Genomic DNA, 25,934 nt, shown 5'->3' with positions numbered 1-25,934 from the left:
TCTTCTTAGATGGATTTTTATTCAAGTTGCACCTACTAAGCCTCTCCCCCAAGAATTTGTCTTGGGTGTCCTCTTTTTTCTCTCTCTATAATATTCTGCCCAGTGATCTCATCAGTTCCCAGAGATTCAAATACCATTCTACTGAGTCCCAGATCTACAGCCAACCCCTACCTCTCTCCTAACCACTTGTCTAACATTTCTAAATACCTATTGGACATCTGAAACAACTTATGCTGACTAATATGTGAAGACATCTGGAATAAATGTATCCAAGTAGAATAGCTCCTTGACAATGGGGCTTTCATCTTTGTCTTTGTTATCTCCAGTGTCTAACACAACAAGTATCTTGTATGCTAGATTGGAGATGGTAACTGTGCCAATAATGGAAATGAGATCATTCTTGGGAGAATTTAGAGAGAGGACAGAGTGGGGCTCAGGACAGAAGCTTGAGGGCACCCATACTGTATAAAATACCCAAGCTTTATGTAGGAATTGGACTAGATCTGAAATCCCTGATATCTCTGAGATTCCATGATTCTTTAGATGAAAAAAGAGAACAATTTCTCATAGCAATTTGCCTATATGTCTTCTTTCACTTATCTCATTTCTCCCTAATTTCATAGTTATTTATCTTCCTCACATCAGTCAATCAATAAGGTCACCCAAGAAACATTTAAGTGCCTACTATGCACTCTGCTTTGTGCTGGGGATACAAAGAAAGGTGAAAGACAGCCCTGCTCTCAAGGAGATTGTAAGTTTGATAAGAGAACCTACAATGTACCTTTGTGATCCAATGCCTAGCATGGAAGCTTACACACAGTAGGCACCGAAGAAATGTTCACTCAGTCCAAGTGAATTTAGAAGCATCAAAAGGATTTTCACAAGATCCTTGTACACTTTTAAAATTTTAAGTTTTGCACTTTAATAACTGAGCTTATAGGCATGAGAGAACCTGAAAATAGCATTTAAAAGAAATTGAGTTTTCTTTTCACACCTGATATAGATTCACATGGGATATCAGTTACCTCTGCATCACTGTGAGGTGTTTTCCATCTGTCACAGGACTTTAACTAGGAATGGACTCTGGTTAACTGAGTAATGTCCTTCTCCTAAACTTTAATAAACTTGCCTTTAAATATAGTGTAACCAATTGTTGTGTGACGATTTTGTTTAATCACATCTGGAAATCCTCTCTCTGCTTTAAATATATTTTTAAAAAAAATTTTTACTTTGCTGTCATTTCTGAATGACCATTTCCTTTAGCCGATAAAACCCTGCCCCTTCCCACAACAAAGATGCACAATAAACAAAACAACTCAACACACCGGCCATGTCTAAAAGCGTATGCCCCATTACGTATCCAAAGTCCACTACTTCTTCTCCAAGAGAAAGAAGGTATACCTTTGCATCGATCTTCTGAAGCCATGACTGCGCACTGGGCATTGAACTCTAAGTATCATTTTCTTTTTCATTATTGTGCAAAATCATTCCGGTTCTATTTGCTTTGTTATACATTAGTTCATATCAGGCTCCCCAAGTTTCTTTGAACTCTTTATATTGTCATTTCTTATGGAACAGTAACATCACATTACATTTGTATGCTATCTTGGCATTCCTTGATTAATGGACTCCCATTTCCCTTCCAGTTTTTTGTTACTAACAAAAATAAAGTCAACAGGCATTTATGTGCCTCCTATCTGCTAGACTCTGTGCTAAGAAGTGGGGATGCAAAGAAAGGCAAAAAGGACCAAAAAAGGCACCATCTCTGCCCTCAAGGAACTCACTGTCTAATGAAAACTTGAGTTCAAATCTACCCTTAGATACTTAGTAGTTGTGTGATCCTGGGCAAGTCACTTAACCTCTATCTGCCTGTTTTCTCATTTGTAAAATGGAGATTATAATAGCATCAGCCTCCCAGGCTGCTATGAGAATAAATGAGATAATACTTATAAAGCTGTTGACAAACTTTAAAGTATGATATAAACTCTAGCTATTATTATCCAGGAGTGACATAAAATAAGTCAATTTTTTTCCAAATGATGGCCTTCCAAATACTTCAATACATGTATCATGTAACCTACTGCATTCCCTGCATCTTCTCTTTTAAAAACTAAATATCCTAGTTTTTCTTTTCTTTTTTTGGGGGGGGGTGGGTACTGAATACTTTTATTCTGCACATAAAAGCCACTAAGGATCTGGCCTGTGGGCTCATCAGGGCTGCATCACAAGTACAGGGCTCCACACATCAACACCAGGGTTGCGGGTGAGACCAGGTGATTCTATCCCAGTCACAAGATGATAAGTATTTTCTGACAATGAATCACATGTCAAGTCATCTCTGGTGTAAGACAGTTCTAACGAAGCAGTGAGAACATAACAGAAAGGTGAAAGGGAGAGGGAAGTTAAGCAGCAGAGACCCCTGGCCCCAAAACAAAACTGGTCTAGTACTTGGTGCTGCCCATTCTTAGGGCAGGAGCAGACTTCTACAGAGGTGACTGGCACCTGCAAGCTCATAGGCCTCCTGGCCACAGAGCTTACTTGGCCTAAGGGTTTCTGAAGTTCCTTCCAGCAAATTTAGCCTTGCTGCCCCGCTCTTCCTCAATTCTGAGAAGCTGGTTATACTTGGCCAGATGCTCAGATTGGCAGGGGGCACCAGCCTTGATCTGTCCAGTGCAGAGGCCCACCACCAGGTCTGCAATGAAGGTATTTTCAGTCTCCCCAGAACGATGGGTAATCATCACTCCCCAGCCAGTGGACTGGGCCAGCTTGCACGCCTGGAGAGATTCAGTCACAGAGCCAATCTGGTTCACTTTGAGCAGGAGGCAGTTGCAGGCTTTCTCATTCACAGTCTTTTCAATGGGCTTGGGATTGGTCACTGTGAGATCATCCCCTACCACCTGGATGCCTGCAGTAGCAGTGAAATCCTTCCAAGCTCCCCAATCATCCTAGTCAAAGGGATTTTCAATAGACACCACTGGAGAGTCCTTGACGAAGCTCTTGTAGAGGTCCCCAAGCTCAGAAGGGGAGATGTATCTGCTGGGATCATCAGGAGATTTGAAGTCCAAGTCGTATTTCCCAGATCAGAAGAATTCTGAGGCAGCAACATCCATGCTAATTACGACCTTATCAGTATAGCTAGCCTTACTAATAGCAGTCTTTAGCAGGTCCAGAGCTTCTTTATTCTCCAGGATGTTAGGAGCAAAGCCACTCTCATCCCCTACATTGGTGGCATCCTGTCCATATTTCTGCTTAATCACACTCTTCAGGTTGTGGTAGACCTCAGCTCCAATGTGCATGGCCTCCTTAAAGTTTGCTGCTCCAACAGGGAGGATCATGAACTCCTGCATGGCCAGGTTGTTACCAGCATGGGAGCCACCGTTGATCACGTTGAAGGCTGGAACTAGAAGGATGACTTCATCATTGCCTGCCAGGTCAGCAATATGGCAGTACAGGGAGATACCTTTCTCAGCAGCTCTGGCCTTACAAACAACCAGAGACACTCCCAATATGGCATTTGCACCAAATTTAGTTTTATTTTCAGTGATGTCCATCTCTATCATCAATTTGTCGATCTTCTCCTGCTCCACAACATTCACTTTCTTGCTAACCAGGGTCAGGGCAATCAATAGTTTTATTGATGTGCTCAACCGCTTCCCCATGTAGCGGGTCTTATCATTGTCTTGGAGCTCCAGGGCCTCATGGACACCGGTAGAATCCCCATTGGGCACAGCAGCTGGGAAGAGACCTTTTTCAGGGTAGAGATCAACTTCAACGGTGGGGTTTCCACGAGAGTCGAAGATCTCTCTTGCCTGGATCTTCAAAACAGACATGTTGAGTTTCTGGATGGGGCTTCCTCCGCTGGGCTCAGAGAAGAGAGGCTGAGGGTATCCTTAGTTTTTCAACCTATCCTCTCACGTCGTGATTTCAAGGCTAGTTGTCATCCTAGTGAATTGAATCACCCCAACCCACTTGATGAAATTGTGAATTATAAAGGCGGCTCACCAGACAATGTGATATTGCTTCCTTTTTTAGAGTCTGAGTGGTTGCATTCATGTTATTCTTGCTCTTGTTCAGTTGTGTCCTACTCTTCATGACCCAATTTGGGCTTTTTTTGGCAGAGATACTGGAGTGGTTTACCATTTCCTTCTTCAGATCATTTTATAGATGGGGAACTGAGGCAAACAGGGTTGACTTGCCCAGGGTAACATAGCTAGTAAGTGTCTGAGGTAGGATTTGAACTCACAAAATGAGTCCTCCTGACTCCAGGCCCAGTCCTCCATCTGCTAGCTGCCATATTGCAGGTTGCGTTCATGGTGACTTATAATTCACCAGCAACCTTCAATGGTTCACACACTGAATGATCTGTACACAGATATAAAAAAGTACAAAACTGGGAATGACCTTCAAATCTGATAAAGTATTCAAATCTTTCAGACTTTGATGAGCCAGTTTAAAGGAAGTATAAAGTTTTTACATTAGTTTACTCCTTTAGGAAGTATAAAGAAGTTCCTCAATCAACTTGATGCAATTATAGAGAAGCTAGCCAAGGTTAGCCTCCAATATCAGCCATATTTCTGGATAAAAACGTATGAATGAGAAGGATAATTTCTGGCAGTAAAGAAGAGAGCCAAGATAGCTTCAGAGAAAAAAACCTAGCTCTTCAGAACAAATGAGTTTTTCATCATTGCTTTGTATATCTTTCACAGTGCCATGGATAAAAGAAATTTCTCTCACACACACACCTTCATCGTTGTTTATGTCTTGCAGTAAAGCACCTCACCCAATATTAGATGTCTTGGCACCGGAAAACAAAGTCAGGGAGTACAGTTTTTGAATTGACTTAGAGACTGGGGAGAGGATTAGGCCTGGGTAACCCCATGAATTGATATATCTGGCCAGGGACATTGTGCATAGAAGAAGCAGGGTTAGAACACCATGAAAAAAAGGGAAAACATATATTGCTGGAGGTGTAAGTTGCCTTGGTCACTTATGCTCTCTATGTGTCTCTCTCCAATACGTTTACTCTGTGTGTATTCATTGATCTTACCCATACTATTTGTATTTGTGGGATAGTGTGCCTCAGATTTATGGAGGAAAATGTTTTATAGCTACTGTTCTTACTATGCTATTTCAGTAAGTGCCTTTTTTTGTTGTGTCCTTTGGATGACTATTGAAGGGAAATTCATTGATGGGGGCTTGCAAACTATAATTTTAGAAGTGCCAATTCATGGAGAATATTGAAGATGGGATAGTCATGCCCCAGGGACACAACTTGTGAATGTGAGTTAAAGGAGGTAGTCGCAAATGAGGTGTAACTTTGATGAGCCTGCCATTTCTGCCTTATTCCAAATCAGTGATAAAAAGAGTTAGCCAAAATAAGATTGAGCACAAATACATTGAAAACACTACCACAGACTTCCTTCTGAGTTGATACATGTCATTAATGACTACTCTTGGTGCCTAGTCATTCAGTCATTTCTGAATCCTACTAACTGTACTATCATCTACCCCACATCAGAATTAATAGCATCAAATGTATTGCTAAAATTTCTATAATCAGTATCCACTTAGTTCACCAATCTAGTAGCCCTTTCCTTCAAAGAAAGAAAAAAAGAAAGAAGGTTAACCCGGCATGATGTGTTCTCGATGAGGCCATGCTGGTCCTTTGTGGTGCCTGATTCTTATTTGACATACTCCCTAAAAATCACTCTCAGAATTTTTCCAAGAATCAATTTAAGCTTATTTGTTACAACTTAAGACTTGATTCTCTTCTCTTTTGGGGGATGTTGGCTCTTCCTGAGTCCTGGGGCACCTCTCCAATTTTCCACATTTTTTACAAAATAAGCAAAAATGACTTGGCAATCACATTCAATAGCTCTCTTAGCATTCTGGGATCCCGCCTTGTCTGCTTACTAGCTGTGAGACCTTGAACAAGTGACTTCACCTCCCTGAGTCTCAGCTTCCTCAGCTGTAAAATGAGGGGGTTGGACTGAATAGCTTCTGATTTTAGATCTATGAGTTATCCTATGATTCTATTCAGTTTGTTTGGTCTTGATGACTTGAAGTATTTTTTTTTCTATTAAATTCCTATTCATCCTTTGACTTCTAGGTCAAATGACAAGCCCCAGCAGACATCACCCCTGAAGCTTTTCAGGATTTATCACTGATAATGTACCTCTCCTTTTAGACCTCACATAACACTTTTGGTGTACTTCTCTACCAAATGTTTCATGTAGTGTTGGGTAACATATTTATCTAAATGGAGAAAGGAATTGTGTCTTACCAAAGTTTTGTATTTTCCTCAGTGCCTAACATTGTGTTCTGCACACAATATTTGTCTGATAGATGTTTGTTGAAGGAATGATGAATAGCTAAAAATCCAAGTTTAAAAATGCACAAGGACTTTGTGAAGAAACTGTTTCTTCATATACCCAGTTCATTCATATTTAAATACCAAGATAATGTATTTATAATCATCTGTGAATTTTAATGCATCAGAATAAATGAAAAAGTCTTTGAAGTTTTCTGAGTATCCTAATTGTGCAAAAAGCAAGAGGAAATATGATGGGCTTATAGTGAAGTGATACTGCTATGTGATTGATTAATATTCCAAACCAAGATGTCATTTTCTTTATTAGTCACTCTATCTAGACTTTAAGAAGCTCAGCATTCAGGATTTAAACAGCACCCCGAAGCCAACTCAGGCTTTGCAGTTACTAGAAAATTGAATAATTTTTTACTTAGTTATTGAAAACTTCTCCTATTTTTGTTCCCAAACTTCTAATAAAAGTGTTTGATAAAGAATTTAAGAGTATTGGGGGAGGGGCATATAGATGAATGATTTCATTGGTTTAAAGAACTCCCAATGAAGAAACTCCCTCAACCAATGTAAATCAGCAACTGTTATGCATTTTATAATCTTAATGAATTGCCTCAGTGCACTGAGAGTTCACGCCCAGGATCACAAAATCAGTATGTGTCAGTGGCAGAATTGCAGCTCAGGTCAGCCTAAATGTGAAGCTGGTTCATCCGCTACAATTTATTGTCCACCAATTCAGTATCTGTCCTCAAGCAATCAACTAGGAGCCATTGATAGATATGAAGAAAAAATTGATAAATCCCTGCCTTTAAGGAGATAGTATTGTATTAGGGAAAACAACATGGACACAGATGAGTGCATATTTGTGTTGGTAAGCAAAATGGGCTCCTTAGCACTTAGTTCAACAAGTGCCCTTGAAGAGTTTGGCTTTTGTTTGCTTTGAGTAATTCAGTGTATTTCATTGAGTGCTAAGTGCTAAGCCCCAGGCCCAAACCCCTATTAGGTGTAAAACCTTAGTGGGTGTGGATTGGCAAGTAAGGTGGGGCCCAAGGTGGGGCTAACTCCAGAGAGGGCCTAGTTTACATGTCTGGGACAGCAGAGGCTTTTAGACCACATGGGTTTAAGTTGCCTCTTTGTGACGTTTCTAGGTCACGTGGGTGAGTCACATGTGTGACTCACCTCCAATGCTCAAAAAGATATAAAACCAGGCGTTGGACTTCTTTTTTTTTGGAGCTCTTCCCCCACAGCCATGGTGGCACACATGACTCTGGGCCAGCCCTTGTTCTGAGCTCCTGGGCTGAACCTAGATGTTGGTAACTATGAATCTATATTTGATCTGTCTGTTGATGTTTGTAATTTGCTCTGAAGTTCAGTGTGCTGGTCTCTTCCCCTGAACTAAGTGAATGATATTTGTATGCTGAATTAAAGTAAGCTTGTCAACCCCTTAACCTTGCTTACCTTAGTTAAGCAGATCAAAAGAATCTGTGCTGTTGGCAGCTTTCTGGGTGCTGGCTGTGGGTGGATCTTACACCCCCAGCTGCTAGCCGGATCATTGAAACAATATCATACACAGTAAATAGTAACCCAAGGAGCAATTAGCGGCTGGAGGGGGCAGGGAGAGTCTAGAAATGCCTCTCTGTAGGAGGTGGCATTGGAAAGAAGCTTTGGATTCTTACAGGTGGAGTTGAGAATGGCTTGAGCACCTTTCAATCATGAGGGGGCAATCCATGCTGTTGTTCAGTTGTGTCCAACTCCTTGTGACCCCATTTAGGGTTTTCTTGGCAAAGATACTGGAGTGGTTTGCCATTTCCTTCTCCAGCTCACTTTACAGATGAAGAAAGTGAGGCAAACAGGGTGAAGTGACTTGTCTAGGGTTCCTATCCAAAAGCACAAAGAAAGCAGCTGGCATGTAAACATACATACTTTAAGGTATAAAAAGATCCCCATCAATTGGGGAATGGCAGAACAAGTTATGGTATATGAGTGTAATGGAATATTATGTGCTATAAGAAAGGATGAGCAGGATGATTTCAGAAAAACCTGTAAAGAATTACATGAACTGATGCAGAGTGAAGTGAGCAGAACCAGAGAACACTATACAAAGTAACAACAATATTGTCATATGAACAACTGTGAATGATTTAGCTATTCTCAGCAATACAATGATCCAAAACAATCCCAAAGAGGACGGTCTCTCTCTCTCTCCCCCCCTCCCCCATTAGGCTTTGAGCTCCTTGAAAGCAGGGACTGTCTTTTGGCTTTCTTTGTACCCCCAACAAGCAGTTAGTACAGTCCCTGGCACATTGTAGTCGTAGTAGTCCCACTCCATCCTGTCTTCTCCAACAGATTATCTTTTCTATTATCACTACTCTCACTTATCTTCAGTTTCTTCCACTGGCTCCTTCTCTGCTACATACAAATATGCCTACAACGGTCCTCCATCCTCAAAAAGCCTCATGTGATTCATCCTTCCCCACTAGCTATCATCCCCTATCTCTCCTCCCTTTTCTGGCTCAACTCCTTGAGAAGTCCACTTCCTTTCTTTTCACACCCTTCTTCACTCTTTATAGTCATGCTTCTACCCTTCTTATTCAACTGAAATTTCTCTACCCAAATTTACCAATGATCTCTTAACTGCCAAATCCACTGGACTTTCATCAGTTTTCATTCTTGACCTCTCTGTAGCCTTTGACACTGTTGGTCAGTCAGCTTCTTCTCTTGGATACTCTTTTCTCTAGGTTCTTATGGCACTACTCTCTCCTGGATCTCTTCCTACTCATCTGACCTCTTTCTTAGGCTCCTCCAGGTCATGTGTAACTTCGGTATCCCATAGGGCTGTGCCCTCCATACTCTTCTCCTCTCCCTATATACCATTTCATTTGATGATTTCAGCAGCTCCCTTGGATTCAGTTATTACCTCTATCTCTCTTAGAACTCTCAAATCAACTTACCCAGTGCTAATCTCTCTGTTGATTTCTAGTCTTGCATCTACAACTGCTTATTGGACATCTTAAACAGGTTATCTTAAATTGGGACATGTCTTGAAATTGAACTCATCTCTTCTCCAAAACCTCCCCTTCTCCTCAAGTTCCTTATTACTATTGAGGGTATTACCATGCTTCAAGTCACTTGGATTTACAACCTAGGTGTCTTCAGCTCCTCACTCTTTTTCAACCCATATCCAATTTGGTGTCAAGACCCGTCAATTTTACCTTCATAATATAGCTCTGCTATGTCTCTTTTCTTATGACACTGCCACCACCCTGATGCAGGCTCCTTGTCAGCCACTCTTGGACTACTGCAATAGCTTCCTAGTTGGTCTCTTCCCTCCTTTCCTTTCAAGGTTCAGTTCTGACCATGCTAACACCAGTCTCTGCACCCCCTCCCCATTCAAACTCTTAGTAATTTCCCATCACCTCTAGGACCGAATATAAAACACTCAGTTTGATGTAAATAGCCCTTCATAACCTGCCCCATCCCCACCTCTCCAGTTTTCTTAAACCTTACACCTTCTCCCCCACCCCAAAGTACACTCTGAGATCCAGTGACATCTGGCTTCCCCGAGGTTCTTTGAACAAGACACTCCATCTTCCAACTCTGGGCATTTTCATTAGCTGTCCCCCATGCCTTAAATGCTCCGCCCCACCCCACCTCCTTCTTTTGGCTTCCCTGGTTTCCAAGTCCCAGCTAAAATCCCACTTTCTGCAGGAAGGCTTTGCCGATTCCCCTTAATTCTACTGTCTTCTTTCTAGTGATAATTTATGGTTGATCCTGTATATATCTTGTTTGAAAACAGGAGTCACACAAGATGAGGATATATTTGTATTTGTCTGTTTCATGAGTCTTGGTGACCCCCAAACTAATCACCTGGTGATCAGCCTTATGGTAATGAGCTTCTCTGAACCTGGCTAGATTGGTTCACAGGCAACAAAATTAATTCATCAACAGAACTATATTTGAAGTCACTGCATTTTCATAGAACCAGTAAGAGTTTTTGCTCAGAATTTTGTGAAAGTTCCAGTGTCTACAGAAGCTCTTTAAAAATAGATGTTTTTATAGTCATGCATTATTCTTACCTATTGAGCAATATGAATGTTAATGATAGAAGAAAAAAAAGGATGCTACAGCAATGTCTTCTGTTTATGCAGGATGGGCAGTTTTCATAGGAAGGAGTGGTCTCCATGTCTGGCTGTGTCCCTGAGTACTCAAAACTCAAAATGCTCTTTTACTTTGGGTCGGTTGACTTTTGTAGTGGAGTTTTCTTGGATCCCAATGCTAGTTTTGTCAGTTCTTCCCTTTCAGAATCTCCCTCTTTTTGTATACTTTTTTCCTTAAACTTTTAGATTATTTTTGTCTTGTCATAGTCTAGATTTCTGTGTTCTTTCCTTCCTTCTCCCAGAGATCCATGTGTTACAATAAAGAACTTTTGTTAAAATTCAAAAAAGAGAAAGATAATTCAACAAACTGATTATGACACTGAAAAAAAAAACTGACATTAGGCATCTTTTGAGAATACATTTCAAGAATGGGTCCCATCTCCATTAGCCAAAGAGCCATCAGCATGCTGTAGCAGACCAATTGCCAGGCTTTGCATCAGGAGACCTAGGTTCATACACCAGCTCCTCCATTTACTATATGGCACTGAGCAAGTCCCTAAGCTTCTCTAAGCCTCAGTTACTGAGCTATTATAATGGTAATAATAGTATTTGTACTCCCTACAAGTACTGTTGTGGAGTGGGATGGGGTGGGGGAGGAAAGGATATGAACAATATCTTGATACGTTTAGAATCTACAATAACTTTAATGTTGAGAACTCCGGGTTTCACCAAAACAGATGACAATCCATCTATGACTAGATAGTAGATATATCCTAAGGAGAGATTAAGCCACTTGCCCTGGGTCATATACCTAGTGAATATCCTAAGATGGAGATCTGAGCCCAGATAGTCCTGACTCCACTGTTGCATGCTTCTTCTCTAACTTTGGAGTTTTTTTTTAAATATATAGGACTAGATAAATGTGAGTTATTATTACTACTACAAGTAGAAGAATGATTAATAGCTATTATTAAACTGAACAAGAAAAAAAATTATAGAATTCTAGGATGGGAAGGGAATTTGGACATCATTTAGTGAAGTCCCCAAGTCCTGTACATTCCCATTATGTAGATGAGTTGGCCACCTCTGGATCTGCTCCCATTTGTCCATTTTATCTTGTTTGTCCACCTGTGAGCCTCACGGGTGAAAGCTAACAAGAAAAGAGCCTTGGATTGGGAATTAGAAGACTTGGCTTTGATATCTGGTGTCATGACTTACCAGCTTTTGACTCCAACCTGATCACTTATGATCATAGGGTATAGGGCTGGAAAGGACCTTCGAGATCATAAAATCCAAATCAATTCTTTGATAGCTGAAGAAACTGAGACCAAGAGAGGTCTGTACAGGTATTCTGGAGAAGAGTCAAGATTTGAACCTTGGTCTTTTTAGTCAAAATTCAGTGCTCTTTCCTTTCTATCATGGGCTTCATTTTCCTTAGTTGATCTCTAAAATGTCTATTTATGCTGTGATATTGCAGCTGACAAAAGTTTGGATTTGGATAAGTGGATCTGAAGTTTGATCAAGCAATAAATCGTAACAAAGTCTTTGTATGGTCAATTTATTGTTGCTTTCAAATAAAACATTAAAGAAAGGTGCATTTCATTCCTCTGGAGGTAGCAAATAATGTACCTGGCACAAGGAACTAGAAGGAAAAAGTTATAAACCTAAAAAAACTGTACAAATCTGAATTAGTTTAATGGGAATAAAATAATTGAGAATTGCTTTTCAAGTATCTGGGACATGGACAAGTACCATTTGCATTTGATGCTAAAATCTAAGACTGGGATCATAAAATATAAAACTGAAGCTACCATGATTTAAATGAGAAACAGGAAAATACCCAGATAGTTATTTATCCAATTACATTCCCTTCCTGACTTATCCCTCTCACCACCACTGCTGCTATTAGCCAGTGGCTCTAAAGGTGCATGTAAAAGAAGGGAGAGAGAAGGAAAAAGCAAAATAATTCCAAGAAGAAGCAATGGAAAAACACTTGTTGGCATGAAAGGTTGACTAATTCTCTTCTGTGCTCTGTTTACTTGCTAAAAATGTCCGATCTGCTCGAGCTGAGCTCAAGCTTTACGGATAAGATAGTAAGTAAAAAGCTAGAAACCACTCCCTCCCTCACCCCATTACCCCTCCCACTCAATGAGGCTCTTCAAAATTCATCTTCTGTCCATAAGGCCACTTTATCTTAATATTGTGGTTTATCTTCCACAGGAGAATCTTCTCTTTGATAACTCTGGAGAGAAAATGGGCATATTACTCAGGGATCTACTATCTGGCTAAGGATTTATTTGGAGATTTAGGGCAGGTTCTGACCAGGGTTGAAAGTTTTCTCTTAAAATACATCTTATAGCAAAAAAAATGGACATTTTCTTTTTTTCAGTGTGTGGCACGGAGGGGAGATGGATACTGTGCAAAAGTCTTTCTAGAAGCAAGCTATAGAAGGCTGGGAAGATGAGGGGTAAGTAGCTGCCTAGAGAGCTAGACAGATCAGTAATTCATCAACAGTCAGACTAGCTCCTAGTAGTAAGAAATGCTGGTGCAGGATGGGAGGAGGAATTGGAAAATTTTGCAAGTGCTGGGCAAGTTTCTGTATCTACTTCCACCAGGGACACACACTAGAGGCACTGTGATGTGGTTGTTGGTTTGTTACCTCTCTAAACTTCTAGGTTTCCTCCTCTGTAAAATGAGAGGACTCAAATGGCCCTAAACTTATAAGCCTCTGGTTCTCTAGATGTCCTGGGCTGACTGCTCCACAGTCTGTTCTTCAACTGGCTGCAAGGCCTCCTGCACATAAACGATGAACTCAGAGGCCTCTCCTCCTTGGGTGTAGACAGTCACCGTCTCGATTCCTTCTACATCATCAGAAGACACAACCAAGTGGTGCTGCTCAGCCAGCTCCACTGAGGCTTGCTGTAGGGTCTCCTGGATCATTACAGTATGGTTGGCACTCTGCTCCTCCTCAGTCACCTAGAGAGAAGTGGAAGCACAAGGTCATGCAGGTTCTTGCTGGGTAATGAGTTAAAACAGACCTCAAAGGTGTTTGAGAATTTACTTGAGGCATAAACACAGAAACCACTAGAGATGTGATGCTCTGAAACAAAGAGCTGTCAGGGTCCTTGCTGATAATTTACTATCAATCCCTTTAGCTGTGTGAAAGATATGTATGCAGTTTATCATAGGTGTCTTTATTTTAGTAGCTCAGCTATTTGTGAGAAGATCGATACCATCCTAGAGAGATACACAGACTCCCTTTTCAAGGAATGATTATACCTAGGAGTCATAAATCAACTATAATGCCTCAGACATCCTGGGTAGAAGAACAGTGTGTATAAAACAACTGACAATGTGCTGGGAAGGCCATGTTCCCAAACATCAACCATGAACATGTAGCATAGGATGAAATGAAAGAAAGGCCTCCATCTAGCACGTAGAAGACATCCTCTCTGCAAAAGCAAAGACAGATGGTGCAAACAACTCAATCCAGTGTCCAGGGTTCTCGATCACTTAGCAGCGTCTGATCTTCATTCATTCATTTAACATACATTCATTAAACACCTACAATGCATAAAACACTAGGTCGGGTCAAAGGAGACTGTGATATTTACATAAGGTATGATTTCTGACTTTTAGCTTATATTTAAATGAGTTTAAACGGCAAAAACTGAAAAAGGGGTCTCTCCAGATGACAACAACAAAAATGTCTAAAACACTAAGAAAAAAAATGGAGAGGAATGGGGAGTATTTCCCTTGGAGAAGAGAACATATTTAAAATAAACGAGGGGGCCAATCCTTTGTCCCGCTTTACCGAAAGAAATTAATAAGCTTAAGCTGCAGCAGAAAGGATTTGGGTTGTTGGTGGTGAATTGAACTGGATGTGGAAAAGTGATAGGCACAAGTTACTAAAACATGCTGGCAAAAAAGTTCACAGCATCACTTTTCTGAACTTTTAAAGGAGTTATTGGCATCACAGGGATCTTAAAAGGTCACTTGTTGCTTCAGGCAGGATCACACAAACTATGCCAGCCAGGCAAAGAGGTACCCTTGATCAAAAAAAAAAAAAAAAAGAAAGAGAATCCACAATTTCTTTTATTAACCCATTCAAATCTCTCAGAATATTCATAGAGAGAAAAGGATCCTCTAAAAAGGACACAAGTCCCTGAAGCTGCAACATAAGTACCTTTGACGTTGTCTTTATCCTCAGTGGAGACAAAAGACCAGTAGGTCAACAGCCTCCAGGGAAGAATTTTTCCTATTATTGGAGGCTCTTACTGAATGGAATTGCCTGTCACAGCCTGAATGACACCCTCTCAACAAGCTCTTTCCTTATTGGTCTTATTTTTCCAATCCTTGAATAACAGGGCTGTGTGGCACAACTGAAAATAGCTTGGGATTTGGAGTTACCCTGAGGACAGTACTTGGATGCTGGCCATACAACGTCTCTATGAGACCTCAGGTGAGCCATTTCTCCTCTCTAGGCCAGTTTCCTCCTGTGTGAAAACAGAGGGTCACGTTGGCTAATAACCAAGGTCTTTTCTATTTGTAAATTATTTTAGTCCACCTTTGTATTTCTTCTTCCAGCCATAACAGTCACCATTTGTAAAGCGCTCTAAGGTTTTCAAAGCGCTTGACGTATATTCTCTTATTTAATCCTAACAACAACCTTGTGAGGGGAGGGGCCTAAGGTTATTCTCATCGTACAGATGAAGAAACTGAGAGAGTAAGCGACTTGTCCAGAGCCACAAGGCAAGTGAGGTGGGATTTGAACTCAGGTCTTCCTAACTCCACGCCCAGCACTTTAACCACCTCCTGCCTTGACCCCCAAACCCTCACCAATTCACTCTTAGAGAAAGGTCTAAAGCTAACATATGAAATGAAAGCTGCTTGAAGGTCAATGGTAGTTTTCATTTTTCCTTTTTCTCCCCTCATCTAGAGTAATGCCTGTCGGACTGAACAGAGAGAATCTGAATACCACATGATGACTAATACTTATTAATATGAAACGATCACCTGATGATTTCTATAATTCTCCTTTGGTTTATTCAACACCAGTATCATGCTTTTGAGATTTTGTTTTAGACCAGCGCCGAAACTGCCTCCCCCAAGGCAGATCAGCAGCTCGTCTGTTACCCAAGGCCTCAGAGGGCTGTTTAGGGGCACTGAGAGAATAAGTGATTGCCAATATGTGTCTGAGGGGTGACTTGGACGTGGCTCTTCCTGACACTAAAGCTGACTCTCCATCTACTACTCCATGCCTTTGTCTTTACAATACTGACATGAATACAACTGTATTCATGACTCTGCTTCAAGGATCCTGACTTCTTTCCCAAATAACACAGCAACTGACTGCCTTTTATCCACTTTCTCTTTCAGTGTGGAGACAATGGAATAGACAAGACCTACGGAAGACTCCTTCCAGAGCTGTGGTTTTATGAAACGGCGTAGTAAACGACATGAGTCAGAGGTAGGCTTATCCTCAGGTCATAAAGAAAAGAAGGAAAAGTGGCATACTCCGGTAGTTACCTCTACAATACGGTTGGGCTTGGAAGGAATGCGTTATCTGGATACGGATCATCTAACAAGAGTCACACAGTGCCCTGAGCAGTAGAAACCACTAATACATTTAGCCTGCCTCCTTTCTTCACTCTCCCAGAGTGAACAGACAGAACTTTATTGTGTTTCTATTTCACTTGACTGGGAAAATGTACTTTGAACTGTGCCTTGAGAAGTAAGCATTGATTTATTTCCCTTTGGAAGAGAGTAACTGACAGACTAGGGGGAACGGGGAAAAATGAACAACAAAAGCATTTCTCCTCTTAACCGTCTATGAATTCCATGCATAGGAAAATACAGTGTAATCAAATACAATTTATGCCGAGTCTTTTAGCTCTGACATTTGGAAACAAGTCTACAGTCGCATAGGTAAATACACGGCACGATGCTAGACGAGAACATATGGTAAACAACCATTCTGACCAACTTTTACACATTACAGTAATATTTGGATACGCATTTCCCGCCCCCATCTCCACCCCCAGCAGGACCATAGACTGTTTTCCAAGTGCTCACAAAATGGAAGTATTTATTAGCGAAAGAAGCAGTGTGACCCGGCAGAGAGAGGGCCAGCTTAGGAGTCAGGAATATCTTTATTCAAGAAGTCTCTCAGACATATGTTGTTTGAATGACCCTGGGCAAGGCCCTTAACCTTCTCTGTGTCCCCAGATGACTTTCTAAGACTTTGAGTTGCAAGTCTTGCTTTAGTAAAAGGAGCTTCCGCATTGAGAGTACCTCTCAATTAAACCACAGGTCTAGACCTCCTCCCAAAAAAGAATTAGTGGTGAAAAGAATCTTAGCTGGTTAAAAACCTTAGAGTGTAACATAATTACTTGTATGCAGTAGATTCCAGCCCCAGACATTGGTCAGATGTGTGATAATCGTCAAGTCACTTAACCCCTCATACCCTAAGTTTCCTCATCTAGAAAATCACTTGTACTGCAGTTTAAGAGTAGAGGGAAAACACTTTTCTTCACATGCCTTATTAGAGGATGTAGGTCTGATCTTGGGTTCCAGGACCACAGGCTCTTAACCAGTCCAAGATGCAGCATGACACAGGGCGTAGAAGCCGTACCTGAGAGTCAGGAGGCTTGGAGTCAAGTCCGGTAGATGAGAAAAGAGCTAACAAGCTTTACAAACCTTAAAGCACTAGAGAAGTGCCAGTTATTATCCTTAGTAATTAATAATTATTATTATTATAATCACCAGCTATGTGATCATGGGCCAGTTAAGTGACTGACTGAACTTGTCCAAGTTTACTTATCTGCAAAATGGAGAGGTTGGATTAGATTACTTCTGTGGTCTCTTCCGTGTGTGTGTGTGTGTGTGTGTGTTTTTCAACAATCTAGCTAGTAGCTGTTGTGGGGGTGAAAGACCAACACAAGCCCAACAACAAGCACGCTACCAGCACGCTGCCAAAGCCCAGGTTCTTTTGATCTGCTTTACTAAGGAAAGCAACGTTAAGGGGTTGACAAGCTTACTTTAATTCAGCATACAAATATCACTCACTTCGTTCAGGGGGAAAAGCCAGCACCCTGAACTTCGGAGCAAATACAAACAAATTACAAACATTGACAGACAGACCAAATACAATTCATAGTTACCGACATCTAGGTTCAGCCCAGGAGCTCATAACAAGGGCTGGCCCAGAGTCACGTGAGCCACCATGGCTGTGGGTAAGAACTCCAAAAAAGAGAAAGCCAACCCCTGGTTTTATATCTTTTTCAGGGTCAAAGGTGAGTCACACATGCGACTCACCCACGTGACCTAGAAACGTCACAAAGAGGCAACTTAAACCCACGTGGTCTAAAAGCCTCTGATGTCCCAAACATGTCATTCAAGCTCATGTGTAAACTAGGGCCTCCCCTGAGGCAAGGAGGTCACCAAGGACTCCCAATCTAATCAAGGAAACAAAGGCCAAACTCTTCAAGGGCACTTGGTTGAACTGAGTGCTAAGAGCCCATTTTGTTTACCATGTGTGTGTACATGCATGGAGAAACAGAGAGTGAGAGAGAGATCTGTGATATATATTAAAAAGTCATGTAACAGCTTCTGTCTAAACATTTCAAGACACTTTATATACTAGATAAGATAAGTAACAGAAGTGAGTCTTACTTAATGGAATAGGCTTGCTCTTACAAAACAGTTAAAACAAAAATTTTCATTACATTAATACCATTAAATGCAAAATGTACAAATAACAAGCAAGGAAAACTAAATGGTTTAATTTGAGGAAGGACATTTGACCTCAAAGGCATCAATGTGAGTGTAATAGGATGCATGGCTAGAATATGTTTCTGGGAGGGGACACATTTTATTTTTCCAAAAGGGACAGAAAAGATAAAAAAAAGGATGCAATAGCATGGCATGTTAAGAAGAAGACCCACATGAGAAAGTTCAGGAACTAGATCTGGGGAGGGAGAGAAAGGGAAGCCCAGTAGAGCGATTTTGGCTAAAGATCAATAGAGCTAGAAACAGATACACTTCTGTCATCAAAGTATAATACTAAAGACCACCTGGAGAGATGGAGCAAATAGATGAGGAGTTTGGAAAACAGATTACAAGACTGATGTGAGGGCAGTGATGGGGAACTTTAATTACCCAGACATCTGCTGGATCTCTGTCTCTGCCAAAAATAGAGGTGCTAATCAGGTTCTTGGCTTACTGTACTGATAATTTCACCTTTTCAAAGGTGGTAGAACCAACAAAAGGAAATTCTGAGCTGAATGTGATTCCTACCAAGAAGGAGGAACTTTTTATTTTTTCTAGAGTAGAAATAATGGAGACCTTGAATGGAAGTGAGCACTCTACCTTCAAATTTATGACAAAGAAGGAGGAAGACAGAAATAGTCTTGAAATACATCCTGGATATGAGGAGATCAGATTTCTATACTGGGGTAAAGATAAGGGTGGAAGAAAGGATAGACACTACAAAACTTAACTATTATTTTGCTTCTATTTTCTTGGAAAGGAGAATAACTTTTGAACCGAAAAGGCTGGAATAAAAACGCCTTACAGGAAGTTGAACTTCATAAGGAAGGGGATAAAAGAACATGCTTCTGTTCTTGTTGAATTCAGAGCATCAGGCACAATAAGTCATAGGGCAGCTAGGGGGTGCAGTGGATAGAGCACTGGGCTTGGAGTCAGGAAGACTCATCTTCATGGTTTCAAATCTGTCCTCAGACACTTACTAGCTGTGTGATCCTGGGCAAGTCACTTCACCCTGTCGCCTCAGTTACTCATTTGTAAAATGAGCTAGAGAAGGAAAGGGCAAACTGCTCCAGTACCTTTGCCAAGAAATCCCTGATGGGGTCATGGAGAGTCAGACATGACTGAAACGACTGAACAACAGAACAACAACAAGCAGCTATGTCCTAAGCTACCAAAAGACCTGGTGAATGTGACTGCCATCTTTCAAATGTCATGGAGAATGGGAGAAGTCTCACAGGACTGAGAAAGGGCAAACGTTTTCTGGATTTTCAAAAATGGAGAAGAGGATGAACTCTACAAACTATAGCTAATAAGCCTGACTTTGATTTCTGTCAAAATTTTTTAAAAAGGATATTAGAAAAGGAGAAAAAAGTACATAGTCTAATTAGAAAATGAATACACATATTTATATGTGTATACAGATAAACATAATATATGATAAACAGATGTACACATGCATATATGATATACATGAATAGTGGGGCTTTTTCCTATAACCTTCACTTGCAATGATATCTTTCTCCCCAGCCAGTCACTTTTTTGACAATATTAATTAATTGGTAGATTAGGGGAACTGTATGAATATTAGCTTATGCAATTTTAATGGACAAAATAGGGAGTTATGGGCTAGGCAACAGTCAAGTTTGGTAGATTCTGAATCACCGACCATCTGGATGGTCAGTGTAGCAGGAGGTTGCTAGTAGAATGTCCCAGGGTACTGTTCCTGGCTCTGTGTTATTTACTATTTGTATCAATGATTTAAAGACATTGCTGACATGCTTACCAAATTTACAGAAGACACAAAGCTGAGACGTTTAGTTAAAACACCAGATGGCAGAGTTAGGATCCAAAAAGACAACAATTTAGCAACTCAACTGGTTAGAACATCAGATTGAATTTTTTTTTAAAAACAACTCTGTAATGCCATCAGTGTGGAGAAAAAAATTGTGATGTGAAAATTTGTACTACAGACTGGTAACTCATGGGCAGCTTAGTATTAGAAAGTGATGTGAGAGCTGATGATAAATTAAATGCCCATGGTCTCACGGCTATAAGTATTAAAGGAAGGAGTTGAATTCAGGTCTTCCTGACTCCAAGGCTGGCCCTCAATGCACCATACTACACTGAAGCCATTGGGCTAAAGAGAAGATAAAACTTAACAGGGAAATATGCAAAGTCTTCTAGCTGGATTTCAAAAATTCACCTTCAGAAATACAAGAAGGAGGAAGTGAAGCAGGGCAGAAGATTGCCTGTAAAAAGGTTGGGTTTTTTTAGGGGATTACAAACTAACTATGAATCAACAGAGTAACACAGCAGTAAAAAACAAACAAACAAACAAACAAGCCAATAACAACAAACTAATGAAATCTCAGGCGGCATTAAGAGAGGGATAATGGCCAGAATAAGGACAACAAAAGTCTTGCTGCATGCATGCACTCTTAAATGAACAGATCACATCTATTGTAGTATATTCTATCTGGAGTACTGCTAAGTTAGAGAGTATCCCAAGGAGGGTGACTAGGATAGTGAGTGGCCTTGAGATCTTACACTCAAAGACCAGCTGAGGGCACCAAGGACATTTAACCTGGAAAAGGGAAACCTTAAGGAGGACATGCTCACCATCTCCAAGTATATAAAAAGGTACTACAGGGAAGAGAGATTAGCCTAGGTTTGGACCAGCTAGGAGCAATGAATAGTGATTGCAAAAAAGGCTGATTAAACTTGAAAGGTAAAAAAAAAAACCCTTCTTAACAATTAGATTTATCCAGAAATAGAAAGTGACTATCTCACTTTCAGGCAGTGTAGCACACAGTGCATAGAGTGCTGGCCTTGGGGTTAAGAAGACTTCAGAATCCGTGTTATCTGAATATGAGTACAGCAACTGACCTCAGTTTCATCATCTAGGGAAAAAAGGGATAATAATAGTTTCAGTGTCTACCTACCATGGGGGTTTGTGAGGCTCAAATGAGATAATACATGAAAATACTTTGTAAACTTTCAAGATCTATATAAATACTAGTTACTACATTTACTACTAGCACCACCACTACCATCAGCAAAATCATCATTACCATATTGAGAAGGAATGGGTCCCCATTCACTAGAGGTCTTCAAGCAACACTGGAGAGCCATTTACAGGACAAGCTATAGGCAGGTTTCTTGTTAGGTGAGGATGAAACCAGATGGCCGCAAAGGTCTGGTTCATCTTGGACTTTGTTCCCCCCAAGCTAGAAGGTCTGGTCCCGGCCAAGACTGTACCTACTGCCTGAGGATCAGTCTAGGTAATGACCCAGCTACAATGACCCAAATTCTAGGGTCAGAGAAACTCATGAAAGAAAGAATAATAAACAATAGTCCTAAATCCTATGTGAACTCCTCTTGATTCTGCAGGAAGAGCGGTAAAACTGGTGGAAGGAGGCAAAAAGGTATGATAATCAGTGTTTACATCTTCCACAAAGATTAGTTTAACTTCTGGCAATTTAATGAATTCTTGTCCAAAGACCAAAAAGCTGAGATGCTACTGGTGTTACTGATCAGATCAAGGCTTACAGTCTTGTTTATGGGTAAGAGTAGGAGATAAAAGAAATTGCTGCTACTAATTATAACAATGATGACATTTATATAGTGCTTTAAGGTATTATAGGTATACCCCCAATTGATAAAGATACTAAGGCTCAGAGGGTTACATGACTTGTCCGGGGTCATATAGTTCGTAAACATTAGAGGTGTTAAATGAAGGCTGGATCGTGAATTTTACCTGGAAAACAAATATGGTAGTTGGTGGAATTGGCTTCATCTTCTGCCCAAAGGCAAAAAGCCACTATCAAGATAACTGTGGCTTATGCACTAGCATTTGTTGCAGACATTTGAGAATCAGGAAAAAAAAAACTATTAAAATCATATAAATTCCTACGAGCTAAATAATCCTATATCTTAATGCTCAATGACCTTAATACAAAGGTGCACATATGGGACAATGACAAAATTGTGTTGGAAAATATGATTCAGCATTAAGGAAGGGAAAAGAGCAAAGGTTTGTGGACTACAGAGAAGCCATACATCTGGAAATGGCAAAAACTTCCTTCAGTTGAAAGATGTAGAACCAAGTAGTCAAACTAAAGGCCTGTGGGCAGCAAAATTCCCAAGGACAGCCTGAGCCAAATTAAAATATAATTGGGAAATGTTAAAAAAAAAAACAATGACTAGCTGCCCCAGGAACCCAGCAGCCATGGTGTGGGGCGCGTCACCTGCTGCTGCTGTCACTATGGCCCATTACAAAGTTGCCAACTCGAAGTCGGAGGAATTCCGGAGGTACCTAGAGAAGTCGGGAGTGCCGGACACGCTCACCAAAGTATTGGTCGCCTTGTATGAAGAACCAGAAAAACCCAATAGTGCCCCGGATTTTCTAAAGCATCACCTAGGAGCTGCAACTCCAGAAAATCCAGAAATAGAGTCGCTTCGCCTAGAACTGGCAGAGGTGAAAGAAAAATATGAAGCTGTAGTAGAAGAAAACAAAAACCTGAAAACAAAGCTTGCTCAGTATGAACCACTTCAGGAGGAGAAGCGTGCTAAATAGGATTCTTCTCAGTTGAACAGGCACTGAAAACTGACTTTGTATGATTTGCATAGTTATATAATCAGTCTTTTATGGACAGATACTATAAAATGCTATAAAAATACTTAGAATCACTAATAAATAAACTTAATAAAAATGACTAAAAATACAACATAAATAATTTTTACTTGGGGCTTTCTAAGTCAATACATGGCCCACAGGGATCCATTTCTATTTGAGCTTGACACTTCTGGGGCAGGACACAGCAGTCACTGAACAATCCAAAACAGGAGATGGCTGGTCTTCAATATGGAAATAATTTCTCAATCAGCTATCTGTGAGCAGTAAGCCTATCAATTTATAGGAATAAAGACTTACATCAATACCAAATTAGAAGAGGGGATAAAGATATGAAAAATTATGCCATGCAGTGACAACAGCTCCAACCTGACCTATTCAAATAAATGCTTTGAAAGTAAAGGAAAATACATCAACATGGATAATCAACTTTTATTTCTAGTATAAAGTAATTGCTACAATAAGCTGGCCAAAATATCTCAAAACTTCTTTGCATGTGATGTGCTTGCCAAGTGACTACAAGATGCCAAGCAGTAGGAAAAATGAAACAGTCCCTGCTCTCAAGGAGATCACAATCTAATAGGAGAAGACAGCCCATATAAAAATTTGGCTGTAAGGTAGATGAAAAAATTCATAAGTCCTAAGGATGCGGTAGCAGGTCAAAGGACAGTGCTGAGGGGTATAGAGAACATAAGGTCAGATGGCAAGGCTGGGAGGACTATTGGATGCAGTGGTAAACAAGGCCTGGTTGTCTTCCATCCCTACGGAAGATTGGTTTGTGATTGGTGACTCACCAGTTCATCTCTCCCCATCTTTCTACCCCTCCCAGCAAATTTGATTTGCCAGAGCAAAACACAGCTTGATATGTTCTCCTCCAAAAAGTTATCTACTGTGCATGCATGAAGGTAAAAGAAAATATTTTTTGATAAATGAAACAAAAGACCTAACTTTGATGATCCTCTGAATATCGCATCAAATGCAGTATGCTCGTCACAAGTATTTGCCACCATTATGGACAATATCCAGCATGGAGTCCAAATGGAAGAGATTCCTTGCTGAGGTCCTCCAGATATTGCTGTTGGCAGATGCTATTGTGCTGACTGCATCAAACTTGAGTACACTCTAGAATTTCCCTAACAAGAACTATAACCATTTAAAATAATCTACTAACCATCTAGGCTGGAAAAACCAAATGAACAAAGTTATATTGGACAGATGCTACATACAGACAATGATCTGTGTACCGGGTTGAAGTTGGAAAATCATGTAGAATTTGCAATAATCACAAGGTGCTCTATTAAACAATACAAAACTCTGTCTTTTTAATGCCAATATTCTTCCTGTTATGCTATATGATTCTAATACCCATATTATTTGTAATGTGATATCCTGAAGCCCATTTATGCCAATGACACATTTTTTCATTCATTGTTTCCTAGATTATTTGTAATCTTCATTTTTTTGAAATCTTAATTTCATTATTTGAGGCAAAATAGTATCACCGGGTAAATGCTGGTTTTTGCATTGATAGTTTTTGTAGCATAGAGTAGTGGGGAGGTCATTGAAACATTATCTAATTTCCTACATGTGATCCAGACTAATCTTCTTCCTGTGCAACTCTGGACCCAGCCCATTTGTAAAACACCGATGGAATAATTCAATCAACTATCTAGATGCTTGTCATAAAATTGGTAACATGATTTTTATCCACTTTGTATTTCCTACGTGATTGGTTAAACTGCTTTCATTTCTATTATTATACAGTTCTCTTAGGAGGCTTCATAGAGTTCCAGACCTTGATGATATCAGAACAATTTTATCTATAAAGAGGAGAATGCAATGGTCCTCACCATCAGTAAAAAATCTTTATTCTATTCGTACACCTTACACAGGGCATCTTCCACAGTACTAGTAAAAACTTTTTGCAAAATATCTCTCTACCTGACATTTAGCTTAATGTCAATCTTGATCACCAAACAGTTATCTTAAGTCATGTCTGTCATGGAGTCTTGAACAGCTCTATTATATAATAAATACCCTGTCTAAAGATTGCCTTCGAAACTACATTTTATTCTACTGTGTCAAATGCTTTCTTGACATAAATAAACACAAAGGGATGTTATGTTCTCTCCACATCACAGTTTATTGTGTAGAGGTAGAGACTACTGTTGTAAACTGGCTATATATTTGAATTTCACAAATTTAAGCATTATCTGATTTATTAAAATGTTTTCATGGCATCTTTTCTTCAGAAGAATAGTTTATTAGACATGGCAAAACAATTCTGTACAGATAAAGGAGCAGTGACTAAAAATAAGGATAAATTTGCGGATCAATAAGACTGAAAATTATTCATCCCACCAGTCTACAACTGCCTGTTTCTTCTTTCTTTCCTTACTTAGCTAATCATGTACAGGTTGGGTATTATACTCCATATTATACTCCACAGTAAGAATTATTTGGTTTTTATAGAATAATTAACCTCCAAGACGCAGGTTTCCTTTCCCCAAAGCTGTACCTAATACTTCTCACAGCAAGGATAACAACAGAAAATTATATTCAATGGAGCCTCAAAAATTATCACCAAAATCATGCATTGGGGAATCCATATAACTCCCAACTCTCCAATTAGTAGGTCTCTGGTTAAAATAGTAAAGTGACTACTTATCATGCATGGCACAGAGACATCGCCAGCAATGTCATCTCCATTCTGCCTCAGGCCAGTCCCTCAAAGCACTCTGCTTACATCACCAACTGTCTCACTGCCACCTTACCCAAATCAGACACTCCTACCCATCTTATAACAAACGGGTCCGTAGCTCCCCAAATGAGAAGGCTTCCCTTCTTTTACTAAGCTGAAACAATAACTTCTCCACTTTCAAGATCTTCCCTTTCCTCCTCGTTCTGACAGCTAGCCCCTTAGCTGCTGTATCCTCCTATGTGCATGTTTAGCTTGGGGAATAGGAGACTCAGAGGAGTCATGGTCACTGACTTCAAACATCTGAAAGGCAGCCATGCATAAGAAGGTTTAGTCATCTTCTACCAACCCGTAGAAGCTGCAGGAAGGCAAAATTATGCTTAATATAAGGAAGATTTCCTAATGATTCCATTAGGA

The 25,934-nt window shown here is 40.2% G+C and overlaps 2 protein-coding genes and 1 pseudogene across 2 annotated transcripts in view; 1 reads left to right on the top strand and 2 right to left on the bottom strand.

Moving 5' to 3' along the window:
* Positions 1-2,534: 2,534 nt before the first annotated feature.
* LOC118855806 lies at positions 2,535-3,830 on the bottom strand (annotated as a pseudogene).
* An 8,133-nt stretch (positions 3,831-11,963) lies between these two features.
* Positions 11,964-25,934, bottom strand: part of ZFAT (zinc finger and AT-hook domain containing) — a 304,336-nt gene continuing 290,365 nt past the window's right edge. Inside the window, exon 16 of the mRNA XM_036741178.1 lies at positions 11,964-13,392. Within this exon, the coding sequence (XP_036597073.1) occupies positions 13,153-13,392 (240 nt within the window). The 3' untranslated portion in view covers positions 11,964-13,152. The remainder of the gene's footprint in view (positions 13,393-25,934) is intronic.
* On the top strand, positions 22,451-22,805 carry LOC118833780 (c-Myc-binding protein-like). The gene has a single exon (XM_036741179.1). The coding sequence runs from the start codon at positions 22,451-22,453 to the stop codon at positions 22,760-22,762; it is 312 nt and encodes a 103-aa protein (XP_036597074.1). The 3' UTR covers positions 22,763-22,805.

This window comes from Trichosurus vulpecula, chromosome 1, assembly GCF_011100635.1.
Source record: "Trichosurus vulpecula isolate mTriVul1 chromosome 1, mTriVul1.pri, whole genome shotgun sequence".
NCBI lineage: Eukaryota > Metazoa > Chordata > Mammalia > Diprotodontia > Phalangeridae > Trichosurus > Trichosurus vulpecula.
This window is presented reverse-complemented; position numbering and strand designations above follow the sequence as displayed.